Genomic DNA, 25,744 nt, shown 5'->3' with positions numbered 1-25,744 from the left:
ATGTGCTTGAAAATTATTCATAATAAAGTAATAAAATGGAGCTGATGAAGGAAACATTTGATTAAATTTGATTTGTAGTGTTGTATACAGGCGATAAGGGAGAAATCCACTCTGAAAAGAAATAAGGAATCTGTTTATATAAAGAAAAGCATTTTCGTAGTTGTTCAGACTATACTGATTGCAACGTAAGATATTTTATGGTCTTTCTAAAGAGATACAGCGAAAAAATTCGTTGCTGAAATGTTCCCAAATAAAATCTTCTCGTAAAATACAGTCACGGGAAAAATTAACTGCTGAAACGCAGAACTTATTGTTTTGATCCCCGAACTTTTCAAAAGAAGAAGAAAAATTCTTTGTTGTCAAACGCCGGTGATTCAGTGATATTGAGTCTACTGTTTATTAGAATCATGGCCACGGAACGCTACAGCTTTTCTTTGACCACTTTCAGGTATGTAAAATAGTACTATTGTGGTTTTACGGTTACATAATTATTAGGAATGGTGTTTTCGATAAAACTGGATACGTTTTATCAAAGTGGCAAAATGGGAAACGAATGCACAGCTACTTTTTATAAAGCACTGTGAGTGACTGGCAGTTTTGAATGGGTTACGGACATGAGAGAAAATTACCCAAATTGTATATAGCTTTGGTTCTTTGGCTAATTGTTATTTCGTTCACCGGGGAAAGCCAATTATGGAGCTGTGCTAAACGGCTGAATGTGTTAAAGTAGCTTAAGCCTGACTAAACAAAGGCGGAATTGGGTATACCTAGCCAGGTCCTATCCTTTGCTGGTACCGGCATGTCAAAACTGAGCTAGGCTACTTAGCTTAGGATAATCCAGGCAAGCTCAAGTTTGGTACTAGAATACTGTCTGATCACTACTATGATAGGTTACAGTCGTTTCTCCCAAAATATATGATCGTAGCGTATAGGCTAATTTTCTGACATGCATAGGCCTACCTCGTCTCCTTAGGCCAAGCCTAGCCTGTAGCCCATATGAAGAATAGCCTAAGTTATCTTCTATAAAGTTTTGCATCTAACGGGCTACTTACTGGGATGTAGGCTGCACAGCCGTTGTAAAGTTCTACCGTCTTCAGTTTTACTAATGGAAGAATGGGACAAATGGGAGTGGTCTAAATTACAGTCAGAGAATAGAGAAATTTTACTTTGCACTAAAACTGCATTCCAGACGATATGAACCGCTTGGAAACAGACGCATCTAGGTAAATGTGTAAAGGAGACGTCCACACAAAGATATTGTTTATTAATGTAATTTTATAACTGAAGAATATGGAGGAGGGTTAGACTCACACCAGAAAATGAAAGGTATAATTCATAAATCTTCAAAAAATGAGAAAAGGTCATATTTTTACTTTATCCCCAAGGAGCTTAACAACACATACCATGGAGCTCTCTATAATGGGTAGAATCTAACGGGTAGCTCTGGGATGACGGCACTAGCCTTGAGTTTTCTCTCAGCTTGGATGCTAATTATGAATTTACTCTGGGAGTTTTTGGCAGTCGGAGAAAATAGAGAAATTTAATTAACCCCTCAAAACCATCCAACAAGGGGTTGATATGAGTCGCACTTTTAACAAGACAGAACACTAGGTAAAATGTTTGGAATGGTTCATAAAGATATCCGCAATTAATAACTTGTATAAACTGATGGGTTAATATGGAGGAGGGTAAACAATGGCGGAAGGTGACATTCCATTTGAGAAATGACAACAACAGATGCACCAGAAGTTTACTGAACCCCAAAAGTGTATAAAAACTAACTGAAAAGGCTAAAAATGAACACGAGCTTTAATGGAGCTACCCACTGTAGTACCAACCCTTTTGGGGATGAACATAAAAGCATAAAGAAAAGACAGTAAATTTCTCATTATCTCATCACATTTCTCAAATGGTCTCATCTGTACTGCATTATATGACCCTCTTTTATATTTTTTGTCATAAAATTACACAAATTAACGATAACTTCATGCAGCCATGTCCTTTACTTATACCTTAAAATATACTTTGAATATTTTTGATGTTCAGTTTGGTAGCAAATTAGTAGTTTTAAGAGATACTGGACCCCCCTGCTCCCTTGCGTCCACAGTTAGGCCTATGAGGGACCACAGTGAGAAACCAGGGTTATTGTGGGGGGGGAAACACAGAATGAGTGAATTACAAGTATGTATTTAACCTAACCTGGCCCTTGTTGTCTGGTTCTTACCCCACTGGTGGTGTAAAGCCCTCCCCACCTAACCTAACCTAGGTCACTGTATATTGAAGGAAATAATAGGGCTACAACCTAATCTAACCTAGAATGCTGGGTCCTAAATTAAAATGAATAATAGGCTGTCACATACTGTAACTTAACCTCGGGTGCTTGTGCTTGCCTGGCCAGGGCTTTGATCCATAGGCTCCCCTTCCTAACCTAACCTAGGGGACTATAAATTAAAATAGGATATGGTTATGACCTAACCTAGGGCACTGGGTCCTTACATGGTTGGGGGCTTGGTTCCCCATCCCAGATAGATTTTAGACTGAGGAGGGTAGAGCTGTCATGCTGCTGTTAAAAAATGGTATAGCAGCTGGTTCTCTGTAAACTTGGTAACAAAAAGATACCTCAATTTATATTATTGAAAATACTCTGTTTGGTTACCAGACTGGTTGATCCAATCTTTGACCTCTCTGCAAAGACCCTCAGTATTTTGATGCTTATATTTGGATTATAAGGGTCATAAAAATTTTTACTAGACTACCCTGGTATTCACATTTCCTTGTGATCCCATTTTTTGTGTACAGTACATAACTTCTATATACAGTTATGTCATTAACTAATTGTATGTACTGTACTGCACCTTGTGTGCAGTTTATGCTGGAATTATAACTGAAAAACAATAATCATGCTGTAGGAATATAGTTTGGAAAACTTCAGTGATTATACTTACAACATGCCATAGAGCGAAAGTCAGCGACCACAGTTGAGAGGGCAAGCTGTGAGACAGAGGCTTATTCATGGCCCCAGTTTCCTTCCACTAATACCTGATGCACTGGTTAATTTCTGCTCCATACTTGTGGTCTTCATTTAGCGTGGCTAAGTACAGACAGTATACGCTTGCAAACAAAGAAAGGTGTGGTAAAGGACTGAATGAATAAAGAAAGTGTGGATGAGTAAGACATTACTCTATATCTTAATTATATGCCCTTTTTGTTGCTATCCTTAAATGAAACTGGCAGCCAAATGATATTATTTCTTGAATGCACAGTCTCTGCATTAGGCACCATGTAGTAAAAAAAAATGCAAGGAAATTGTGGCACTCACAGAAAATCACCTTGGGATGCACTAGAAAACAAATGCTAAAAGGCAGTACTCTACTGCATATTACTATGTTAGCAGGAACACTTTAATTCCCTGCCTACATAGAATTCAGTATCATAAATGGTAAAATTTTGGTCATTTTAGTTTTTTATTGTCACCTCAGGACTACATTGTGGATAAACTCACAGCCACTACTTTTTTCATGTCTTGTTCATATATATGCAGATACAGTAAATGCTGAATGCAAAGGAATCATAAGAAAAGTAAAACACAGAAAGCCATGCAGTCAGTGTCAATAAAAACTTAAGGTGAGGCATGAAAACTGTTAGCATAATTTTTTTTCTAATGGTCTTACCAAACCCCTAAGAAATCTGTTTATTAGTAGGTGCTGTTGAATCTGCATGCACTGTTCCTATGATATCCTATTTATACTTATATTTATTTTCAGTCCTTATATATGTTACTTATGCTTATATTTATTTTCAGTCCTTCTGGAAAACTAGTGCAGATTGAATATGCACTAGCAGCAGTAGCAGCTGGGGCTCCTGCAGTTGGCATTAAGGCTAAAGATGGAGTTGTCTTGGCATCAGAGAAGAAACACAAATCAATCTTGGTTGAGGAGCATTCCATAATCAAGGTTGAAATGATTACTGACCACATTGGGATGGTTTACAGTGGTTAGTAACCCCCATTTGTTGTTGTAAATAGTATGTCATGTTTGGGACTTTTATACTACTGAACATAACTAGGAATAACACTGAGCAGTTAAGTATACTTTGGGACTTTTATACTACTGTAGGGTACATACAGACACACAAGCTAATTCGCTGGCACATGAGAACTTCCTACAGCTTGTTTTGGTTTGTGATGGTATGCTTGTGATTTTCTCATTAATTTTTTCTTACTGTATTTTCTGATTTTTATTTTTGCAACCCAAAAGATAACCACAATACTGTAGTGTACGTAGGGTGTATAAACGTTCAAACTCATTTGCTGCTGCCAGAGAACTTGCACCAGCTTGTTTTGGTTTGTGTTGTTAAGCTTATGATTTTTTAAAATTTATACTTTACTCTATTCTTGTTTATATTTTTACTGTATTTTCTCATTTTTACTGTGTATTTTCTCGTTTTTACTTTTACAACCCAAAAGATAAACGCAGTTGTATGCATAGGGTACATACGAGTGCACAGACTTATTCTCTGATGTCAGAGAACTTCTAACAGCTTGTTTTGGTTCTTGTTGTTATGCTTATGTTTATGTAATTTATACTTTACGTTATTCTCATTTATATTTTTGTTTTTACAAACCAAAAGATAACACAATTGTGTGCATAGGTACGTACCAACACAAACTTATTCGCTGGCATCGGAGAACTTGGTACAGCTTGCTGTGTTTCGTGTTGTTACACTTATGATTTTCTTATTTATATTTTACACTATTCTCATTTGTATCTTTACTGCATTTTTTCAGTTTCTTACAACCCAAAAGATAAACACAATCCTATGTGAAGGTACGTACACACGCACACAAGTAATGCCAACAAACAGTAGAGGCAGGTTGATGTGGTAACCCCGGGAAATTTGAAATTGCATTTGTCAAAATTAGAGCCAGATTAGTGATGGTCGACCTGTAGTACAAAACAAGATCTTGAGTGAAGAAGAGAGTGATAGGTATATCAGAAGAATATAAGAGTAGCTCTTATAGGTAATAAAGAGGCACAAATGTGTGTTCAGTACATTGGGTAGTTCCCTGGTGAGCATCCCAAAGAGTATAAATTAGCTCATATCTCTCTCTCTCTCTCTCTCTCTCTCTCTCTCTCTCTCTCTCTCTCTCTCTCTCTCTCTCTCTCTCTCTCTCTCTCTCTCTCTCTCTCTCAGTTACATGGCACCACTGGACAGTCAGTTTGAAATTACATTGGTCATCAAACTAGGAATTAGACTTAACGTTAAAGGTTGTGTCCTTTTATAAGAATATATATTTATACAAAATAATTGACCTGATGCATCTGGTAGGAAGTTCAAAGTATTTTAAGTTTAGCAGTCAGCGTTTAATGGAGCATTTTATCTCAAGTTCATGTGCAGTTTTATGTACAGTAATGTTGATTTAGAGGTTGAATTTTTTCCATAATCTCTTGCAAACTTTTATAGGAATGGGACCAGATTACAGGCTGCTAGTTCGCCAGGCACGGAAGGTTGCACAGCAGTATTATCGGACTTACTTGGAGCCAATCCCAACAACCCAGCTAGTACAAAGACTAGCTGCTATTATGCAGGAATACACTCAGTCAGGGTAAGGTAAATTTGTATGTAGTGCATGCTGTATTATTTTAGTTAATTCTCTGACCCAGGAAAGTTCAGTAATGCTATATAATTCTACATTTCTTGTGTGGTAGTGTTTTCATTGTATCCCAGGAGTGCCTGGCAAATATGACTAAACATCCATAGTCTCATTTGATTTAGAATGGTGGGAATCAGTTTTCCTACATGATAAATTAACTTGGTTATCCTAGTTAATTTTTTAGGCTGCTGTTTCTTGAATAGAACAGTGTGCATTAAGTTTTTTAAAACATTCTGGCATGTGAATAACTATACAAGCATTGATATAATGAATTACTGATGGTGACAGAACTTTCAAAAGAAGAAGAGTGCATGATCAGTGTTGACCTGACCTGTCATTTAGACTGGAGAGAAGAAACAAATACAGATTTACACATAAATGTAGGATACAGATTTCAAATACTATATAAGGGATTTTGTTTAGATATAGGTATATTTTAATAAAGTAGAATTCTCTTTAAATTTGTCAATATAATCTCCAAAATTCATTTCTACACAGTGAATGAGTTGCAGACTTGTGGAAAGTGGAATAAAACAGCAGCAAGTTGAAATGGATGAACCCCGCAGTAGGACTATGGCATTAATTTGTATCAATAGAACATCAAATAGAAATATTGGTAATGAACTAATTTATCGTGAAAGTGATAACCCTTGAAACATTCATTATCAGTGGCCACCAGTCATTGTCCAGTCCCCATATGTGGAATGCAAACATGGAACTCCATATTTTAACTAGAAGTGAATGCCCTATCTATTGAAAAGTTTAATGAGATTTCTCAACATCATAAACTTATTCATTGAGCATTAGAAAGATGTAATCATAAACTTATTCTTTTAGCATTAGAAAGAAGTAATCTGTTGAATGAGATATGAATTTTTCCAGGGAATAAAACCTGTTGAGATCCTAGAATTGTCACTTGTTTAGTTAAACTGTAATAGTCAGTTATTTAACTTTGAGGAGAGGGTCTTGGTTACTACTTTGTCCCCAACTTTGTTCAGGTGATTGGGTGGTTGTTAGCAGATCTGATCATTGTGGTTGACCATTGCATTTGGAGATCTGATAACATCAGGCCATAGCAAATTATGTACATTTTACTCTTTTAAAAGAGGATAACAGTTACAGTGTGCTCAATTCCACTGTTAATAATTAGTTTATAAGTGTATAAGACAATTACTGTTGAATTTCATTATACATAATTGGATTATTAGGAAATTTTAATGCATCATAGGTACAACCAATTTTTTCGTACTTCACGAAGTCATTTAGGGTCTTTTGCATTGTCCCTTTGGCTAGAGCTACACTGCATTCTTTCAGCTGTTCCCTCTAATTTCCTCTCACTTGGCAGTTTCATTTCTTTAGCCTACCTTGTTACTTTCATTCCTCATTTAAGCACCAGTCCTAAGAAAGTATAGTAATGTGACTTATTGGTCCTATTAATATGATCAATACATAACTCTTAGCTATCTTTTGACTTCTTGACCACAAAAATACAAAAACCATATTCTTTGTTGTTGTGTTCTGCATTTGGGACAGTGTTGTATCCTTGAACAGAGTAAGATAAGGTCAAGAAATCAAGTTGAAGTAGAAATTTTGTATTCGTCAGGGTTAAGGAGTAATATAGACAATATTTTATATATAGGTGCACTTTACTTGAATTTTTCAGTAGGTTTTTGTTAACGGTCATTGTTAGCACTACAGTATGGGGGCTTCAAAGCAAGCCTGTCAGTGATCGCTAATTACCTGCACAGGATGTCATGGATACACACACTTTCTCTCTCTCTCTCCAAAACTTGTCGCTTGTATTAATTGTCAATCTTTGGGTAATGATTAATCTGAGGATACCAATTAAAACATTTTAAATCTGAAGTAGGATTCCCATCATCAAATTGGGGACAATTTTAACCCACTGGTAGTTGATGACTATTTCAAATGACCTATTCCCACTCTAAAAATGCAGAACAACTCATGCAGTTAAACATATGTTTATGTGATTTTCCTTTTCTCTACCAGTAGCTCTTGTAAATTCATCATATCATCATCATAAACATTTTTGTCAACTTTTCCCATTATGGGCTAGATGTGAAATGTCAGTCTGCTTTCTTCATTTCTTCTTGCCTGAACTCCTATCAGGTCTAGATCTTCATGTATCCTTATTTCCATGTTTTCTTGGGCTTTCCTACTGGTCTTCATCCTGCTACTTCTAAACTGCATCTACTACTCATTGAGTACCAAACCACTCAGTATTTGAAATCTCAAACCATTCTCTGCCAGTATTTTGTCAGTCTCTGGACTGAACGCCAGGCTCTTCAGCCTTGATGAAGAGTTAGAGGAATATATTTGGTGAAAGAAAATTCATTTCTCTTCGAGGAATTTATTTCTTTGAAAGAAATTCATTTCTCGCAGTAATGGGGTCTGATTCACAATAAGCTGAGGTCCGCTACAGCAAATCACTGAATAAGTCTAACTAACATTCTGTGGTAACATCACTTTCAATTTTGTTTGAATCTCATTCTAGTTTTTCCAAAATTGTTACTACCATTTTTCTGCTGTAGTACAGGCAACATGTCAAAATTGCAAGTGTTTTCTCTCATAATGGCATATTAGTATTCACCAGTTCTCTAGCTATATTTTTTAGTTTGCTGCACAAGAAAACTATTGAGATGGCTTTGTCTGTCCACACTTTTTCTGTCTGCCCTCAGATCTTAAAAACTACTGAGGCTAGAGGCAGATTGGTACTGATCACCTACCCTCCAATCATCAAACATATCAAATTGCAGCTGTCCAGCCTCGGTAGTTTATTTTATTAACGTTGGTTAGCCATGACATCTGGTATTTGCATAGGTGCCAACAACACTGGCCACCACTGGGCTGTGGCTGAAAGTTTCATGGGCTTTGGCTGTGAGTTTCATACAGCATTATGCGCTGTACAGAAAACTTGATTACATCGAAGAAACTTCGGCACGTATTATTTACTTGTTTATTTCATCCTTACTGTAGTGGAGATCAAGTCTTGAAAATAAATCTAGTAAATGGATTTTGTCAGAATCTTCAACATTTTCAATTTACCTAGTCATTACATTTCTAAGTTGTAACATTTTAAAATAGACCTTACATAATTGGTATGAAAAAACAAATATGTCAGGAGATAAGAATGTTAACTCAGTTGGTGAGGTTCAATTATTTATTAATAATAATAAAAATGTTAATATTGCTCATATTGGGAAGTGTTACAGCTTATCCAGTGGTGATATATAGTATTTTGTTTTATAGTGGAGATACATTATGGAAAAACTAATGCTAATTTGTTTTCCTTATGTTACTAAATGCACTGGAATATTTGCACTGCATCCTTAAGCTTGTACAGTTTTCCAAGAATGGGTTATAGTATAAGATTATTGAAGTATTGGCTTTATGACAAAGGTGCAAACACTTTTATCATTTGTATTATTGTACTAATTTTACACGTCCTGGGATTAAGTGTTCTGTGTGTATGTGAAAAGTCTCTCTCTTTCAGAGGTGTGCGACCATTTGGTGTGAGCCTGTTGATCTGTGGATGGGATGGTGATCGTCCATACTTGTTCCAGTGTGATCCTTCAGGAGCTTATTTCCCATGGAAGGCAACTGCAATGGGAAAAAATTTCATAAATGGAAGGACATTTTTAGAAAAAAGGCAAGTTGAATGTCATGGTCACATTTTATTTACAATAGGCTTATTATTATGAGATGAAATATTTAGTAACCTAGATGTTTGATATTCAGGTATACAGATTTAGGTAGTTTACAGAGATAGGATGTTATTTAAGTATATAGACACTACCCTACTTACGAACAAGTAATATTCCAAATGGCTGTTCATATCTTGATTTGTTTATAAGTTGATCTTCACATCTATTTAAGTACAACATGGCATAAAGTCAATGCAAGTACTGTATGTTTTTTCATCCTAAAACACACTACACTGTACATACAGTACTTTTATTTTATAGAGTATATTATTAATAGGAACGACACAGAAAACCTAAATAAATTGTAATGATAATACTGTACAGTAGAGTTGTTTTTCTTATTTTTGAAAGTTTTCTTATTTTTGAAACTGGTAGCATAGGTTTGAGGTGATGGATGAGAGGAGGAGAGGCATTGTGGAGTTACATGGGGCAGTGGGTTGTTAATGTCAGTGTCTTTTTGACAAGGATTTCTTTAGCATCAGTTTCTTCTTCATATGAGGAGGAAGCAATCAACGGAGGTGGGGAGGCTCTTGAGGTTGGAGGCACTGGTTTGAAGAATTGGCTCCTGACAAGTTTATTGTTTTTTCTTTTCTTTTCATCGTATATGATACAAATGACACTTATCATCATTGATGGTCAACATTTGGAATCTGTCAACATTGATTCTCAAAAATATTTAAAGCTTTTTCATAAGAGAAAACTTTTGGCCATCAATTTCCTGTTTCAAACTTTAAAGGGAAGAATTTCTTCTTCATGTTCTTCTGTTCCTTGCATTTCTTCCAGTTCCATTAAGTCTTCATTCGTTAACTCCTCTGAGTGAGACACAAACAGTCCTCCAAAGTCTTCTTCCCCTAAGTCAAGCTGCAGCTTTTCACTTATGTCAACAAGACTTAACGATTCTCTTTGCCTCCTCTTCCTGACTAAATCATCTGAAGTCGTTATCAAACTGTGGGCATAAAGCTTTCCATGCTCCATTCATGTTGATCACACTTACTTCACGCCATGCAGCATCAATATTCTTGATGTAATTATAAATGTATTCCTTCCAAAAGTCAAGTAAGGTTGATTCCCTTCTTTCAATGCTTGCCTATAAGTACGGTGAGTGTAGTATTTCTTGAAATTGGCTATTACGCTTTGATCCATCAGCTGAATGAGTGAAGTGTTAGGGGGTAAATAGACAATTTTCACATCAGGGTGGAAATCATCTAAATGCTGGGGTGCCCAGGGGCATTATAAAAATTAAGAGAATCTTGAAAGGAATCCCATTCTCGCAGAACCAGTCTTCGAATATAGCAAGGGTCACCCAGGCTATGTTATTGGACATCCAGATTATGTGTAGAGAGCTTATTGTGATGTTTTTGAGTGCCCTTGGATCTGCAGTGCAGTTCACTAAGAGCAGTTTTAGCTTGAAGTCTCCCGATGATTTGCCACCCAGCAGTAAGGTTAGCCTGTCCTTTGCCACCTTATATCGTGGCATCGTCTTCTCTTCACGGCTGATGTATGTTTTATCTGGTATTTTTTTCCAGGAAAGTCCAGTCTCATCAACATTAAACACTTCATGAAGGGTATAACCTTCCTTGTCAGTTATTTCCTAAGGCCTCAGGAAATTTTTTGGTTGCCGCTTGTCAGTGTCAGCTGCCTCACCACTAACAGACATGTGGTGCAAGTTAGCATTTTAAAGCTGATGAAACCATCCATGATTTCATAAAATGTTTTAAAATTAGATTTGTCTCGCAGCTTTTAGCTGCCAACCTTAGCTTTGTCTCAAGTCATCGAAAGGCCATTTTAGCCTCTTGCTGATCCTGAATCAGCATGGTAGGGCCATATTTCTGATTTTTGTTCTGTACAGACAGTTGCATATTAACTGCTGCCTCCACCATTTTTTTCACCACGATTTAATTTCTTTATAATCACCACCTTAGTTTCCATTGAAATAGCTCGACACTATCTTCACTGGCCTTACACTTGCCATTAGCCGTGATAGAAAAAGGATGGATTTGATATTTCACAGTAAAATCATGCAAATAGAGTAGAGCACAACAGATGGCATCTTACCACTTGCTTAGGTTCAAGAATCTGGGGTGGTTGGCATCAGCTATGGTGCTGTATGGCGTGGGTAATGGCAAAAATTGTAACTAAACAGAATAGGCGTGCAAGACAAAATCTGAACTTACGGGTGGCAAAGGGGCACTCTCCAGCAAAATTTTAATTTATGATCCAGTTTGTTCGTATCTCTGAAAGTTTGTAAGTAAGATAGTGTCTGTATATATGTATTTATTTGATGTAGGCATTTCATTCCTCACATATGAACACACTGTTTTTTATTACAGATATAATGAAGATCTGGAATTAGATGATGCAGTTCACACTGCAATTTTAACCCTGAAAGAAAGTTTTGAAGGTCAGATGAGCAGTGACAACATAGAAATTGGCATATGCAACTCAAAAGGTTTCCGACGACTAACGCCAGCAGAAGTTCAGGATTACTTGGCCAACATTGCATAACTTTATCTGCAAGTGATTAGCCTTTAAGACCTTTTTACTTTATTCTAGTTATTAAAATGGTGTGCTTAATCACTTTCTGCTATTAAAACCTTTTGTTTTGAGGAATGCTGGTATGTAAGTTTTTCCCATGATTTTTTTTTTGATAAAGAATAAACTGATAATGTTTAATAGAGTATTACATTTACCTAGGTAGACTGGAGAATTTCCTTTCTTAATACAACTTCAATATTTTGTTTTTTCAGTGACCTGAAAATTGCTACAGTACATAAACCATATGAAACACTTGTGCTAGAAATTTGGTTTAGCAAATCAAGTTTTCATTCCCAAGACATATGAAGCTGATGTCATTGTTGAAATATTTTGGATCCTGCACGTGTGTGCATTAAGGGAGCTTAAGATGTCAATTAAGGGATCAAACCTACACCTGCTGTGATTAGAGCTGAGTACTGTAGTTATTATGTCGATGATTATGTAACATTTCTAAAGCCCATCAGTGATAGATATCAAACTTTTACAGAATTAATCTTAAGTAAAATAAAACCAAATTTACCCTTGAAGTAATTTTAAAGAAGAGCAGGCTTTATACCTGCGTTACTACGTTATTTTGTCAGCACTTGTATATAAGCCATACCAATGAGCCTTCCAGTTGAACATTAAAATTTCTATTTCCCCTAGGGCTGGGGTAATAGTTAATTCCAGTTGATTTTTATGGTCACAACACTGTTCTATTCATAAGGCCTTGAAAAAAAGAGTAGCTAAAGTGTTCCAAAGCTGCTCTTTGCAAGGTATATAGCACAAACTGAATTCCATCTTCGTTGTTAAGGTGTGTGAATATGCAGGTCCAGAATATTGAATCTTGTAAAACAAGCCAAACCATCTGGATGTTTTATTTTATGTCAAAAGAATTTGACTACAGTTGACTAGTTTGTATCAAGGTAATATACACTTAATGTCAATAGAGTTGTATTTTAACAAGTGCATATCTTGTCAAATCAAGAAATGACAACATTTGACCTTTTACTTTTTTTCACAACCTCCTGCCTCTCCTTCTCTCCATGTTCAATCTGACTAAATGAACAGTTTAAAATTCAAATTCTCTCTCTCTCTCTCTCTCTCTCTCTCTCTTCTTGCTCTCTCTCTCTCTCTCTCCTCTTCATCAGTACACCTTGTGTAGGCATTATTTGGGTTGCTTTTGGTGTGCTCTCACCCCTAGCTGCAACCCTCTTTCATTCCCTTTACTGTACTTCCTCCCATATTCTCTTCTTCCATCTTACTGTTCTACCCTCCCTAACAACTGATTCATAGTGCAATCAACGTAGGTTTTCCTCTTGTTACACTCTTTTCAAACCTTTGCTACTCCTCAATTTCCGTTTAGCGCTGAAATGACCTCATAGGTCCCAGTGCTTGGCCTCAGCCTATAAGATTTCAGTATTCAATCTCCTCTCTCTCTCTCTCTCTCTCTCTCTCTCTCTCTCTCTCTCTTCTTCTGGCAATGAAATAGTTAGTAAAATTTGTTTCTCTCTTTCTTTTATTCTTCATATTTATTCATAATGCATCAGTATCTTCATGTACATTTTTGCATATAACATCAGTTAAAAATTATACACGTGAAATGAATCTTAAGATCTCTCAGACTCAATAATGTGCTGAAAGGGTGATTGGAGTGTTAACTCAGGTCATTTGAAATTGCAGAAGGGGTTTTTGTATTTGGGTACATCTTACACTGAGCCTTGCTAGGCACCACATACATGATGCTAAAGGTTCTTTGCAGCAAATCTTTGAATCTAGCTACAATTCTTTTTGCCTTTACTTTTTATTCCCCGTAGGGGGTAATGCCGTCATTGCACTGTATGCATTACGTAAGGTTCTTTGCAGCATGCCTTTGACCTGTAACTGCAACCACTTTCATTTATTTTACTGTACCTCCATTCATATGCTCTTTCTTCCATCTTTCTTTCTACCCTCTTCTAACAGTTGTTTCATAGTGCAACTGTGAGTTCTTCCTGTTGTGTCTTTGAAACCATTTTACTCTCAATTTCCCTTTCAGCACTGAATGACCTCATAGGTCCAGCCCTTGGCCTTTGGCGTAAATTTATAATCCATTCCATCCATTCCTCTTTTTACTAAACTCTCTTTTAAAGACAAGTTCTTTGGGAAAACCAGTACGAGAGTCTATGAATGTCATCCACTGAGTTTGTCAAACTTATAAATGAAAATTATGACCACTGACATAGTGAGCTTTGTTTGAACTGAGCATTTGGCTCTTCAAAGTCTTGTTTTATGGGAAGTTATGAGTACAGTATTCCCACAATTCATAGGCCTTAAGTGTTTACACTACAGTAGTTTCTTTTGAAAGAAGCTTAACCATTTTTGTGTGTAATTGACCCTCATTGCCAGTTTGTAATAATTGATGAGCAAACAGGCATTTCATCACTTCTACAGCCTCCTCTCTTGCTCCACACCCCAACATCTATTTATGGCTTTCCTAACTCATTTGTAGTTTGTGCTTATCACATTAAAAAGCAACTGACTTAATGGAGATACATAACTCCAAAGTTACTTTGTTGGCTTTTTGGTCTCATTGTGACCCATTGTTCCTTACACCATACTGTCAAGGTTTGTTTAGAGTTTGAATAACACTAAGTTTTGAAAGCTTTGCTGCTGTGTTCACTCTGCCTTAATGGCATTGCTGTCAGTCATTTCATTCATTCATTTTGTCTTCCCACTTATATTTCCAACTCTAGATGTACAATGTTCCAGTTGTCACTTCTCAGAAAACCAATCCTTCTAGTTAGCCATTCAGAGTCCAGGAAACTGTGGTTATATTAGAGTTCTGAGATATGGACGGGCATGAATTTACATACCATCAGGCAGAGTTGGGAAAATACCAGTCAAAATGTATACTGGTAAAATACAACCTAAATGGTCATATTGTAACTGTTGGCTTTGGGGATGTGGTGGGAGAATACAGCTTTAGTGAGAAAAACCAAGGAGAAGCAGTCCTGAAATCCCATCAAATCCAAGGGTTAATTGTATTGGACACAAAATTAAGAAGCCTTGAAAGAAATTTGTAAGAGATGAGAATGGATTAACAGAAAAGGATAACACTATACCAAGAAAAGCATGCTTAACACTTCTTCTCTCCAACCACTCCAATTCCCACTGAACGGCTGGAAGTGCCTTAATGCTTGGCCTTTTGGCAAGTTGTCATAAATTATAATCACACCCCAAAAGAATACTGTAGCTGCTGTAGAGGTATAAGGCAAGATAAGCAGAATTCCAAATCTCTTATGACACAAGCTACTCTAAAATGACCTGGTTTATTTTTATTACATGCTTTTATATAACTTTACTTCTGCATCTGTCTGTCTGTTTGGGTCAAATCTTGTAACTCAATTTTTGACCTGTTCCCTTCGTCTGATGGACTTGAAATTTTGCATGGTTACTCAATCCCGGTGACAGTACAACCTTACATGATCAGTAGGTTAGCAGTGACCTCTAGTGACTCTACAGTGACTTCTCCCAGTATCTCAGGATTTGTATGAAAATCTTCAGATTTTTCATGCCTTCTTTGACTCGGTAGAATAAGTCAATAACTCTATGGATTTTTCAAATCTTCTTTGGCTCGACAGGATATCACATTCCATTTTTTTTTAGTTACAATCATAAATCGGTTACAATTTCTGTCAAAACTAAAAAGTATAAAATAAAGAAATATAAAAAATTTTTGAAACTTGCTTTTGTAAAAATGCACTAGAAAGTAAAAAATAATTTTTTGGAACACCAGGATTTTCTTACAAGTAATCATGTCTACAAAAATAAAAGCTTGGTCACCAACACTTATTTTTGTAGACATGATTAATTATAAGAAAATCCTGGTGTGTCTTAAAAAATTATTTGTACTTTTTAGAGTACTTCAATAAAAGCATGTTTAATAATTTGTATATGTTTTTTTAACTGCAGCTGTCTGTCTCTTTGGGTCAAAACTTGTAACTCAGTTTTCAACCTGTCTTGTCCGAAGGGACTTGGAAATTTTCCATGGTTACTCAATCCTGGTGACAAACAACCATACATGACTGTAGCGTCGAACACCTCTATCCTCAGTGACCTCTCCCAGTATCTCAGGATTTGTATGAAGTGAATAACTCTGGATTTTTCATACCTTCTTTGACTCTGTAGACTAAGTTAATAACTACTGATTTTTCAAACCTTCTGTGGCTCGACAGGATATCATGTTCAGTTCCATTAGCTACAGTCATAAATTGGTTGCAATCTCTGTCAAGGCTAAAAAGTATAAAATAAAAAATATAAGAAAAAGTATTCTTAAAAAGACGTTTATTAAAATGCACTAAAAGTAAAAAATAAGTTTTTAAAGACACCAGGATTTTCTTAAAGTTAATCATGTCCATAAAAATAAAAGCGTGGGCGCCAAACATCGAAGGAAATGCTACAAGAAAAGAAATATATTTTTTATTTCTTGTAGCATTTCTTTCCATGTCTGTCACCCATGCTTTTATTTTTGTAGATATGATTAATTCTAAAAAAAAATCCTGGTGTGTCTCAAAAAAATTATTTTTTACATTTTAGTGCATTTTGATAAAATCGTGTTAGATTTTTTTTTTTTTTTATGTTTTAGCAGTGTGGGAACTGAAGTGGGAAAATCCATGGCAATATTGCATACCGAAGCCTTTGAAGTTGGTTGGCTGCTAAGAGGGGAAAATACATTCCTATAACTCCCTATCAGTTCAACTGAGATGACTAAGTTGCAAACACACCATGGGCACTGATGTTCTGTGGAGCCATTCTTCACTAACTAGCCTCAGGCAATAGACAAATATCTCAGCAGTTTATGACGAGAGAAGAAAACCATTCAGGATGATAAGTTTAATTTTCAACGTATATGGTAAAAACAACCCTTGGGCCAAAATTCCATATTCCGTTCCATTCCTTTGCTTGCATTATTCCCATTCAGCCGTGTCTAACGAGATTTGGAAATTCAACTCTTTCCTCAACTAAACTTTTTTGGGGACTAGATTGTAAAGATATGTTTACTTATTATCTTGTGGGGAAGTAAGATATTTATCTTGAACAATGAAAACAGGAAATGGTAGACAATTGGATGCAACTTGTTCCATTTCATCTTATTCAGCCTAGTTAAGCCACACAAACCACGAGATGAGCGGTAACTGTTGCGGAGAGGTGGTTCTCTTTGATTCTTGACAAATATGTGACTCGCATTTCGACGAAATTCAAACCCAACAGTTACATAAAAAATGTTTTTCATGTGCAAACTCTCATAAACATATACACAAATTCCACAGTGCATAACAAAATCAGTCTAATTACGAAAAGGCTCATAAAAGCTATACTCAAACAGTTGCCATGAAGTCATTTCCTCTCAGGAAATACACATGAACAAGTATAAATATACAACAAATTGAGGGTAAGAGGGAATTTGCGCAAGAAACAAACATTTCTTAGCTGTGGTGCTCACGTGGTCGTATCAGTTTCAAACCAAAACTAAATATAAAGGAACCGAGGGGAACTTTTTTTGCCGTCATTACCTTATAGCTATGATCTGGAGACACTGACGTAAGTTGATTGTGGGATGTCTGCTCTACTGGTGCGCTTACGCCTGGTATTACCTCTCTTAGCCCTAAAACTTACGTAACGTAAAGGAGGGCGGGGGAGTTTTTATTTCTAATCAAAATGCGTTAATATTCAATTAAAGGAGCCAGGAGTGAAGGCCTCCTGATCTGATAGCAAAGCCATTCAAACCAACATCCTGTTACAGATTAAAGGGTCGGATGTTGATGGTAGAGGAAATGCAACGTAATAATACTCTTACATTACCACAGTTTATGACGTCATCAGCGGTATACATGGATACGCCAATCGAGCAACGAGACCTTGAACATCAATTTGGACGGATAGAGCTAAATAACTTTTAATATCTGACACAGCACATGAGAGCGCTTGTGGGGCGTTCAAAAATTACGTAACGCCTTATGGGTGGAGCGATGCATGGTGAAGAGTTATGAGTGTGACAGTTTTGGGGAGGGGGCTTTATTTTCAGATTTTTTCCTTTGTTTCTCTTGAAAAGATGTAGATGTAGAAGAACACAAGAGAGAGAGTAATGATTCAGCAATAGACTTTTATTATATTTTAGTAATATTGAGAATATTGTCTTTAGTTTTTTGCATAATTATGTTTAAAAAAATATCACAAACTCAACCCTTGTTTGTACTTCAACATTTTCTACTATATGTACGGTATTACATGACATAGAATAAATATGACTTAGAAAAATATCACAAATTAAATTAATCCTCTTCTAAACACGGCATGAGAGACCATTTTCATTTCAAATTTATCTGTGATTCTTTAATGTGATAAACATGAAAATATTAAGAGAAAACAAAAGGTAATAATTTCCAGGTATTAGGCTAGACTTTAATATCTTGCATTAAAAAAATGAAAGATACTAATTCGGGGTAGGGGGTGGGGATACTAGCTGATGTTACATAGTTCTTACGGGGGTCTGGACATGTGTTATGAGGTGTGACAAGGGGGGCGAGGGCGGTAAAAAATTATCCCCCTCCAAAAAAAAAAAGTTACGTAATTTTTGAATGGCCCCTTAAAATACTTTCGAAAGGTTTCCGAGAGTAATTGAAATATTATTATCTCCAGTTTCGTCCTGGAATTAGTGCAAGGGACGATAATGTCAAAGATAAATGTACGAACATCCTTTTTTATTAACCTGGATCTGATGGGAATGTAGGCCTATCCCTTTATAAAGTCTTTTCAGGCACCCACTCATTCTATTCTACTCACCCGCTCAGTGGTTGAAATTGTAGGCTTATGGAAGAGAAGATACGGTGCTACTATAGTATGATATCTACCAACCATTTTCTACATTTGACCCCTCAGGGGCTAGTACTAAACACGGCGAAACATAGGTGAGTCACTGTTTCGCCTTGTTTAGTACTAGCCCCTGCGGGATCAAATAGTTTAACATATAGTTTGAGGAAGTAATTGCCATAGGTCTTAATTGAGTTGTTTGGTAGCTAGCATCCTAATTTTTGGTAGGTTGCGAATAGCTCGTAGATATACTAAAGTAGCACCCATTTTGAAGAATTCAATTACAAGTTATCAGTGACAGCAGTTATGATGCTGACAGCAACGTTGCAGCGGTAAGAAAAGAGAACACCATAAGCCTATCTCCCTTTCCAATTTCTCAGCAAGCCTCCAGGAGTGAGGCTGCTGGCCCCACGCCTCTTCTCTTCATTTCAGCAAGCTCCATTACCCATTTACAGCTGGGTGGATTGTAGGCTGTGAGTTATCGTGGACCTAGTAAAAGTTTAGCTGAATCTGTAACACTCAGTCACTTTAGCTGATTATACCAAAGGTGGGTGATGGTGGTAACAAACAAACACGCATATTATAATAAAGATTGCAATTATGATAATGACAATACTATGTATTGTCATTATCATAAAAAAAGGGGCGGGGTCTCCCTGTTGACGGTATCCCACGGTTGCCATCTTGCCACAACAATCATCCTCATTATCTACAGCAGTAAACTTCGTCACTGGGATCAAACAACAGACCTGCTGACAGCCAGCATTTTCATTTTGATACAGTCAGTTCCTGCCCAACCTTCCTCATGATAGCACTAAAGATGGTGCTACTGCTCGCGGTCTTGGCAATCGCCAGCGCTTCGCAGAGCAGCGGCGGTGGAGGTGTATCAGGTGAGGTGATATTTTATTTGCTTCCCATTATTATAAGAACGCTTTACGGTTATTCAGTTGTGGCGAAATGTTTTTTTCAGGATGATATTTCAGTCGTTTTCGTTTTGATTCAAAACTCTATTAACGTAAATCATAACGAGGTGCACATTTTTAGCTCAGCCGACAGCTTCAAGATTCAGCAAAATTCAAAGCTGTTATTCGCCAGGATGTGTGTGTGTGAGAACGTTTGTTAGAGAGAAGAAAGAAAATTTGTTTGGCATAAGGACAAAACCATATATGATGATATTTGTGTAAACAAAACATAAAAGAATCGAGACTTGTATGTCAGGGTAAGTTGTAGGAATGAGTGAGGGAGGCTTGGGTGGCACATGTAACAGCCTGAGGGGTAGATGGTTAAGAGGGAAGCAAAGGACTTGATGCAGGATTTGGAGAAGAAGGTTCAGCAGAAGGTGCTTCCGATAAGAATAGCTAGAGAAGACGCACCAAGATAACCGTCAACATAACTTACAGAAAGCGGTGGCGATGAAGACCGGAAGAAGGATTTGCACACGTGTAGCCTGCTAGTCATGATGCCAAGCTTTTGCGACAAACTCAAGGTTAACTGAAGAAGGCGATTCTACCAAGATTAAGTGACGCCGGCATAATCATTTCGCCAAACCCACAATAGATATAGAACCTTGGACAGCAGGAATAGCAACTGCATTTAATTTAAAAACGAATATTTAAAATCTTGCAATAGTACTTCAGAGTACTGTGCTAATCTGAGTCCCAGTGAGGTCTGAGGAGCCAGTAGAATGAGCGAGTAAACATACCAAATTTCAATACAGCTCCTGTAACAATCACCTTTTATTCTCCTTTAATGTTAAACGTTTAAAATAATTACCCCATGCATTTCATCTAAAAAAAAAGCCTCTCTCTCTCTCTCTCTCTCTCTCTCTCTCTCTCTCTCTCTCTCTCTCTCTCTCAGGCTGACTTGTACTTTATATGGTCTCTTTCAAACCCCAAAACACTTTAATTGATACATTTTGAAACTTGCGCTTCAGTTAACATTGATAGCTTATATTACGGTAGGAATGGCTCTTAACAGGACGGCAGGAAATTTAACTTTAATACTTTATATACCTTTAATCCCAGTCAGAAAGAAGTAAACAAAAATATTTCAAAACTTTTTATATCACTGAAGAAATATTTAAGCCTACTGAAGTTGCAATGTGTTTTTAAACGGACAGTAATAGCAGTTTAGTAAAAAAAAAAAATCCTGCATCTTCACTTCCATTAATCTCCATCCATCTCCAGCCTAATGTAGCCCAGCTGGCACAACCACGTACTATTTCCTTTGATGTCCAGGCGAACTCCATCATTATATCGTCTACATGTGGAACTTCCGTAATTACCCTTATGGAATTATTTCTCACTGTCCTAACATCAAACTCCTCATAAAGCTTTTTTCTTTCGAATGGACAAATGTTGTTCCACTGACACACCGCCATTTATGTCTGTATAAGAGGCAGATCGTAATAGACTTAGATATAACCTCACTTCCGTGTGCAGTATCAGCCTATTTGACTTTTATACTTTGTTCAGTCTACTCACTGTTTGATTTTAATTTTCTTTGTCTCTCATTCAATTCCAGTTCAAGAGAATTTATACTGGATATCATTTGTGCAGACTCTGTCTTCATAACTTATTTTTTCTTACATTTATTTTTAAGTCGCATCTCTCAAGATATATGATTTATTCTACTATGTAAGCTATATAAATCTTGTGGTGTTTTGCAGATTCATACAGCATCATCTGCGTATTCTAAACGTTCTCATCCATCTCCAGCCTTTATATATATATATATATATATATATATATATATATATATATATATATATATATATATATATATATATAATCCATGATGAAGGTTAACAGCAAAGATGACATAACATTCCCCTGTGTTACTCCACTGTTCATGCAAGTTCATGACAAATCTTCATCCACACTGGCCCCATCTTCATTTATAAACGTCTCGAGCGTTAAACGGGCAAATTAATTAATCATGATTGCTAAAACTTCGGTTTAGGGTAGGCAGACGCAGTGAAAATAATCATTAACGTTTCGGAAAAGATACTTCTCTTTTGTAAGTCCTTGCACAATTGTCAACTCGTAATGGTATGTCACTCTTGTGGTATTTATGTATTTTCATAATGCAAGTGCTTAGATTGCAGCATGTGGATTGTAAATGAATGTCTGTTTCATATTCTTTCAGATCTTCACTCTGGACGGAATGTTTCGCTGAATTTTGCAAATTTGCGACGATTATTACAAGTATGTATGTGGCTAAACATGTGAATATGTTTGGGCCAAATTGATATGTCAGCTCTCTCTCTCTCTCTCTCTCTCTCTCTCTCTCTCTCTCTCTCTCTCTCTCTCTCTCTCTCTCTCTCTCTCTCTCTTTCGTTCTTAAAAGCAATAAAACACCTCTCTATATACAAATAATACTTACATTGCAAAGTTCAATTGCAGGGCCTTGCACGATAATTGCTTTTTTAAACTGTTCCAAAAATTGCATGACTCATCTCACTAATGACATTAGTTATCTGATCATCCGACGGACCAAATTCGGTCACATTCGTTAAGCAACGTACGTACTGCATTTTTTTTTTTTTTTAGTATTAGAGCCAATCGGAGGGGCAACCCATGTCCGGGTCTTTCCTAGATAGTACAGTTCCTCATTGGACGGGTCGATATCGTACTCGACTAGCACTCTGCTGGGCCTGCGTTCGACTCTCCGGCCGGCCAATGAAGAATTAGAGGAATTTATTTCTGGTGATAGAAATTCATTTCTCGGTGTAATGTGGTTCGGATTCCACAATAAGCTGTAAGTCCCATTGCTAGGTAACCAATTGGTCCTTAGCCACGTAAAATAAGTCTAATCCTTCGGGCCAGCCCTAGGAGAACTGTTAATCACCTCAGTGGTCTGGTTAAACTAAGGTATACTTTTTTCCTAGATAGTGACCCCCAAGGGTTTTAACCCATTACTATCCACCCTTGCGGCGTGTTTAGTATAAGGCCGTTGGGGATGACCACAAAACATAAACAAAAGACTGTAAATATCATAAAGATAATGACCCCCAAGAAATATTAGTCCTAGATAACGACCCGCGAAAACCCTTGGGGGTCACTCTGTAGGAAAGATCCCAGTGACCATATCTAGCCCAAGCTCGAGGAAACGAGAGAAATAAATGTAGGGCAAATTAGACTGGGCTTGACGCCACAGTGAGCGATAGATTCGCCTCCCAGTTCTTTAGACCTAAGTGGGTTCAACTTTGTACCGCGTTGTCACTTACGGGTTATCATCACGAGCAAAGGTTCTTGCTGGCTAAACACCGGCTTTCTGGAACAACCAAAAATATCCCAGCGTTGGCCTAAGCATTCCTACGCCTCTGTCTTTGGCAATATAATATGTCCTGTCAACATCAGTTTTTTGCCTAACCTCACTTGGGCTCTTTTCATAGAGACTATTAATATACTTTCGCCTCCACGTGGAATATCTTTATTTCTTTATCAAGAAAATGTTATTTGTAAATAGAAACAAATTTGATTACATTATTATTATTATTATTATTATTATATTATTATTATTATTATTATTATTATTATTATTATTATTATTATTAGAAAGTTCATAAGTTAAAAGATAAAGAAGTTTATCCAAGTTGCAAAGCTGCTCTCACACAATATGTGAAAACGTAATTATTATTATTATTATTATTATTATTATTATTATTATTATTATTATTAAGTTCATAAGAGTTAAAGATAAAGAAGTTTATCAAGTTGCAAAGCTGCTCTCCACACAATATGTGAAAACGTAATTATTATGATTATTATTATTATACTTATTATTATTATTAAGTTCATAAGAGTTAAAGATAAAGAAGTTTATCAAGTTGCAAAGCTGCTCTCCACACAATATGTGGCAACGTGACAGTAAAACGGGTGACTTCCGTTTTATTTATTCATTTATTTTTTTTTTTCAGGAAGGCGACGTTGCAGGTTTCCAGGATGGGGCCAGATCACTTCGACAAGATTTGCCTGACTTGGAGGTAAAATAATGTTTATTTTCTATATAACAGCTAAAAATAAATTAAGAACATTTATCATTATATGAGTAAATAAAAAAAAACTCGCATTGTCATCATTACTGTTGTACTTGTGTTAATTATATTTGCTAGCGTTCGTTTAAAAAAAAAATTTAAGATGGCTATTGTCTGATTTAGTTGGTCATAACGATCACTGCAGCTCCTTTTCCTTCCTTCAGTAAAATCTAGTGGCCAAACGAGTCAATCTATTCGCAGGACCTGACTGCTATGGCTAACGACGTTTTCTCTGGCAAAGAACCTCAGTACATGCAAGACAATAATTACACCTTTTTTGGCAACGGGAGTCTTGTTTCTTTCAGTATGAGCGGAATGTCAATTGTTGATGAGAAGACCGCATCTTATGCTGTATTTCAAAATGAAGGAGACAGAGGAACCGCCTCTATGTTAGATTTCTACAATGTCAGCGGTACGACAGGGAACTTCTCGTTTACAAGTGGATTCGGTTTTCACACTTACGCCCGCTATACTACAGAAGGAAACTCCGTTGATTTTGAAGTATCGATAATAGGCGCAGCCCTTTATAGATTACCGAACGGCTTCTTTGCCATGTATGGAAACTTCACGGGGGTCTCTGAAGGCAAATGTGTTCGAACGAGAGGGGAAATAACTGAGGCATCAGCAGTTACTCTGGGATTCATGAACACTCCCTACTATACTTCAAGAAACATCATGCATCAGAACGGACACTACTCAGCTAACGGTTCACACATGCAGGTGAATTCCTTTTCAGTGACAGGCGGTACAAACAGCACATTGGACATGTACATGTTCAACTCTCCAGATATGAACAGTTTACAGATGCACATTAACGGAACCCTCCGCAATCCTGACAAGGAAAGTGCTATGTTAGGCGCATATGAGGTGTCGTATGGCTCTATCCCGCCGAATGAGACAAATATGGCATTTGTGTTCACCTTGTCCCGTTTTGGAGCAGATGTTTATCTTGCTTAGCAATGAGGCAGACGGATATACATTGCAGTAACTCACATTTGAAATGTACCCCAGTCAACTTTCGTTAAAAGGTGAACTGATTATACACCTATTCACAGTGTGAGGAAGACTTCAGTTATTATCTCCAGAAACATTCAGTGCACATTATGCACATAACCAACTGTCCATGTACTGCCCATACAGAGATATGGACATATTGCACATGTATGTATGTAGGTTACTTTTATGCTCTTTTTGTGGTATAATCTGAATCCCGTTTTGCTTTCAATTTCTCTTAGTTACTGATCATAACAATAAAAGCAGAAGGCTAGTAGCAACAGACTTTTTTCAGTGTACCCTACGGTGATACTGTGTACTGTTCCAGGCATAATTAATTGCCTTTTTTTAATACTTAAGCTGATACCAACAGCTGTTGTGATTTGTTGCAAGACTTCCCGCAGGGCCGCAGTAGCCTACGCACCAAAAATAGAAAAGTAGTTGTGGTTATTTCATATACCTCCAAATATCAAAACTTATTTTTTAAATTTTTTTAATTCTACATGGATCCTATAAGGAAAATGTAAGAGTGCACATTTTATTGTCATTGTATTTTTGTAATGGAATTAGAATAAAGCTTCTCATTTGTATCCAACGGAATACGAAAACACGATGAGCTGGTCGTCTTTGTTTTCGTGAACGTCGGGTTTGTTTTGTGGCCAATTTTACCCCCTGCAATGTATACTGAAAATGAAAGGAATATTCGAGCAACTGAGGGCAGAGACGCGGACAATGGATGCTGGGATTCTTTACCTCATGCACATAGGGGATCACCAAGCCACACGTTACCGTAAATTACAAAGGCAAAGAGCCTACCTGAAATGACCTAAAAATATCGAGGGAGGTGCTAGAATTGTGACATTTAATTGTCGGTAAGTTGTTCGTGGGAATGAAGGGTGAGTTTGACAAAAAAAATACTGGTAACGTAACGTAATCTACGAGAGTTCCTTGACCGAAGTTTAGTGTTAG

At 36.8% G+C, this 25,744-nt stretch overlaps 2 protein-coding genes across 2 annotated transcripts; both read left to right on the top strand.

Moving 5' to 3' along the window:
* Positions 1-306: 306 nt before the first annotated feature.
* Positions 307-12,051, top strand: Prosalpha2 (proteasome alpha2 subunit). Its single transcript, XM_067098865.1, has 5 exons — positions 307-448; positions 3,803-3,993; positions 5,464-5,605; positions 9,168-9,323; positions 11,709-12,051. The coding sequence occupies exons 1-5, from the start codon at positions 408-410 to the stop codon at positions 11,881-11,883; spliced, it is 705 nt and encodes a 234-aa protein (XP_066954966.1). The 5' UTR covers positions 307-407; the 3' UTR covers positions 11,884-12,051.
* Positions 12,052-19,462: 7,411 nt separating this feature from the next.
* Positions 19,463-25,058, top strand: LOC136841628 (uncharacterized). Its single transcript, XM_067108752.1, has 4 exons — positions 19,463-19,634; positions 21,892-21,950; positions 23,666-23,731; positions 23,984-25,058. Exons 1-4 carry the CDS (start codon positions 19,550-19,552, stop codon positions 24,737-24,739), a joined length of 966 nt encoding a protein of 321 aa, XP_066964853.1. The 5' UTR covers positions 19,463-19,549; the 3' UTR covers positions 24,740-25,058.
* Positions 25,059-25,744: the final 686 nt, after the last annotated feature.

This window comes from Macrobrachium rosenbergii, chromosome 1 (assembly GCF_040412425.1).
Source record: "Macrobrachium rosenbergii isolate ZJJX-2024 chromosome 1, ASM4041242v1, whole genome shotgun sequence".
In the NCBI taxonomy this organism is placed as follows: Eukaryota; Metazoa; Arthropoda; class Malacostraca; order Decapoda; family Palaemonidae; genus Macrobrachium; species Macrobrachium rosenbergii.
Note: the sequence above shows the minus strand (reverse complement) of the source record. Positions and strands in the feature narration are given on the sequence as shown.

Excerpts from the sequence above, each read along its gene's own strand:
- Prosalpha2 (XM_067098865.1), top strand. The coding sequence starts at position 408 with ATGGCCACGGAACGCTACAGCTTTTCTTTGACCACTTTCAG. Across the intron at positions 3,994-5,463 it reads CATTGGGATGGTTTACAGTG|GAATGGGACCAGATTACAGG; the intron begins GTTAGTAACCCC and ends AAACTTTTATAG. Across the intron at positions 5,606-9,167 it reads CAGGAATACACTCAGTCAGG|AGGTGTGCGACCATTTGGTG; the intron begins GTAAGGTAAATT and ends TCTCTCTTTCAG.
- LOC136841628 (XM_067108752.1), top strand. The coding sequence starts at position 19,550 with ATGATAGCACTAAAGATGGTGCTACTGCTCGCGGTCTTGGCAATCGCC. Across the intron at positions 19,635-21,891 it reads CGGCGGTGGAGGTGTATCAG|ATCTTCACTCTGGACGGAAT; the intron begins GTGAGGTGATAT and ends ATATTCTTTCAG. Across the intron at positions 21,951-23,665 it reads ATTTGCGACGATTATTACAA|GAAGGCGACGTTGCAGGTTT; the intron begins GTATGTATGTGG and ends TTTTTTTTTCAG.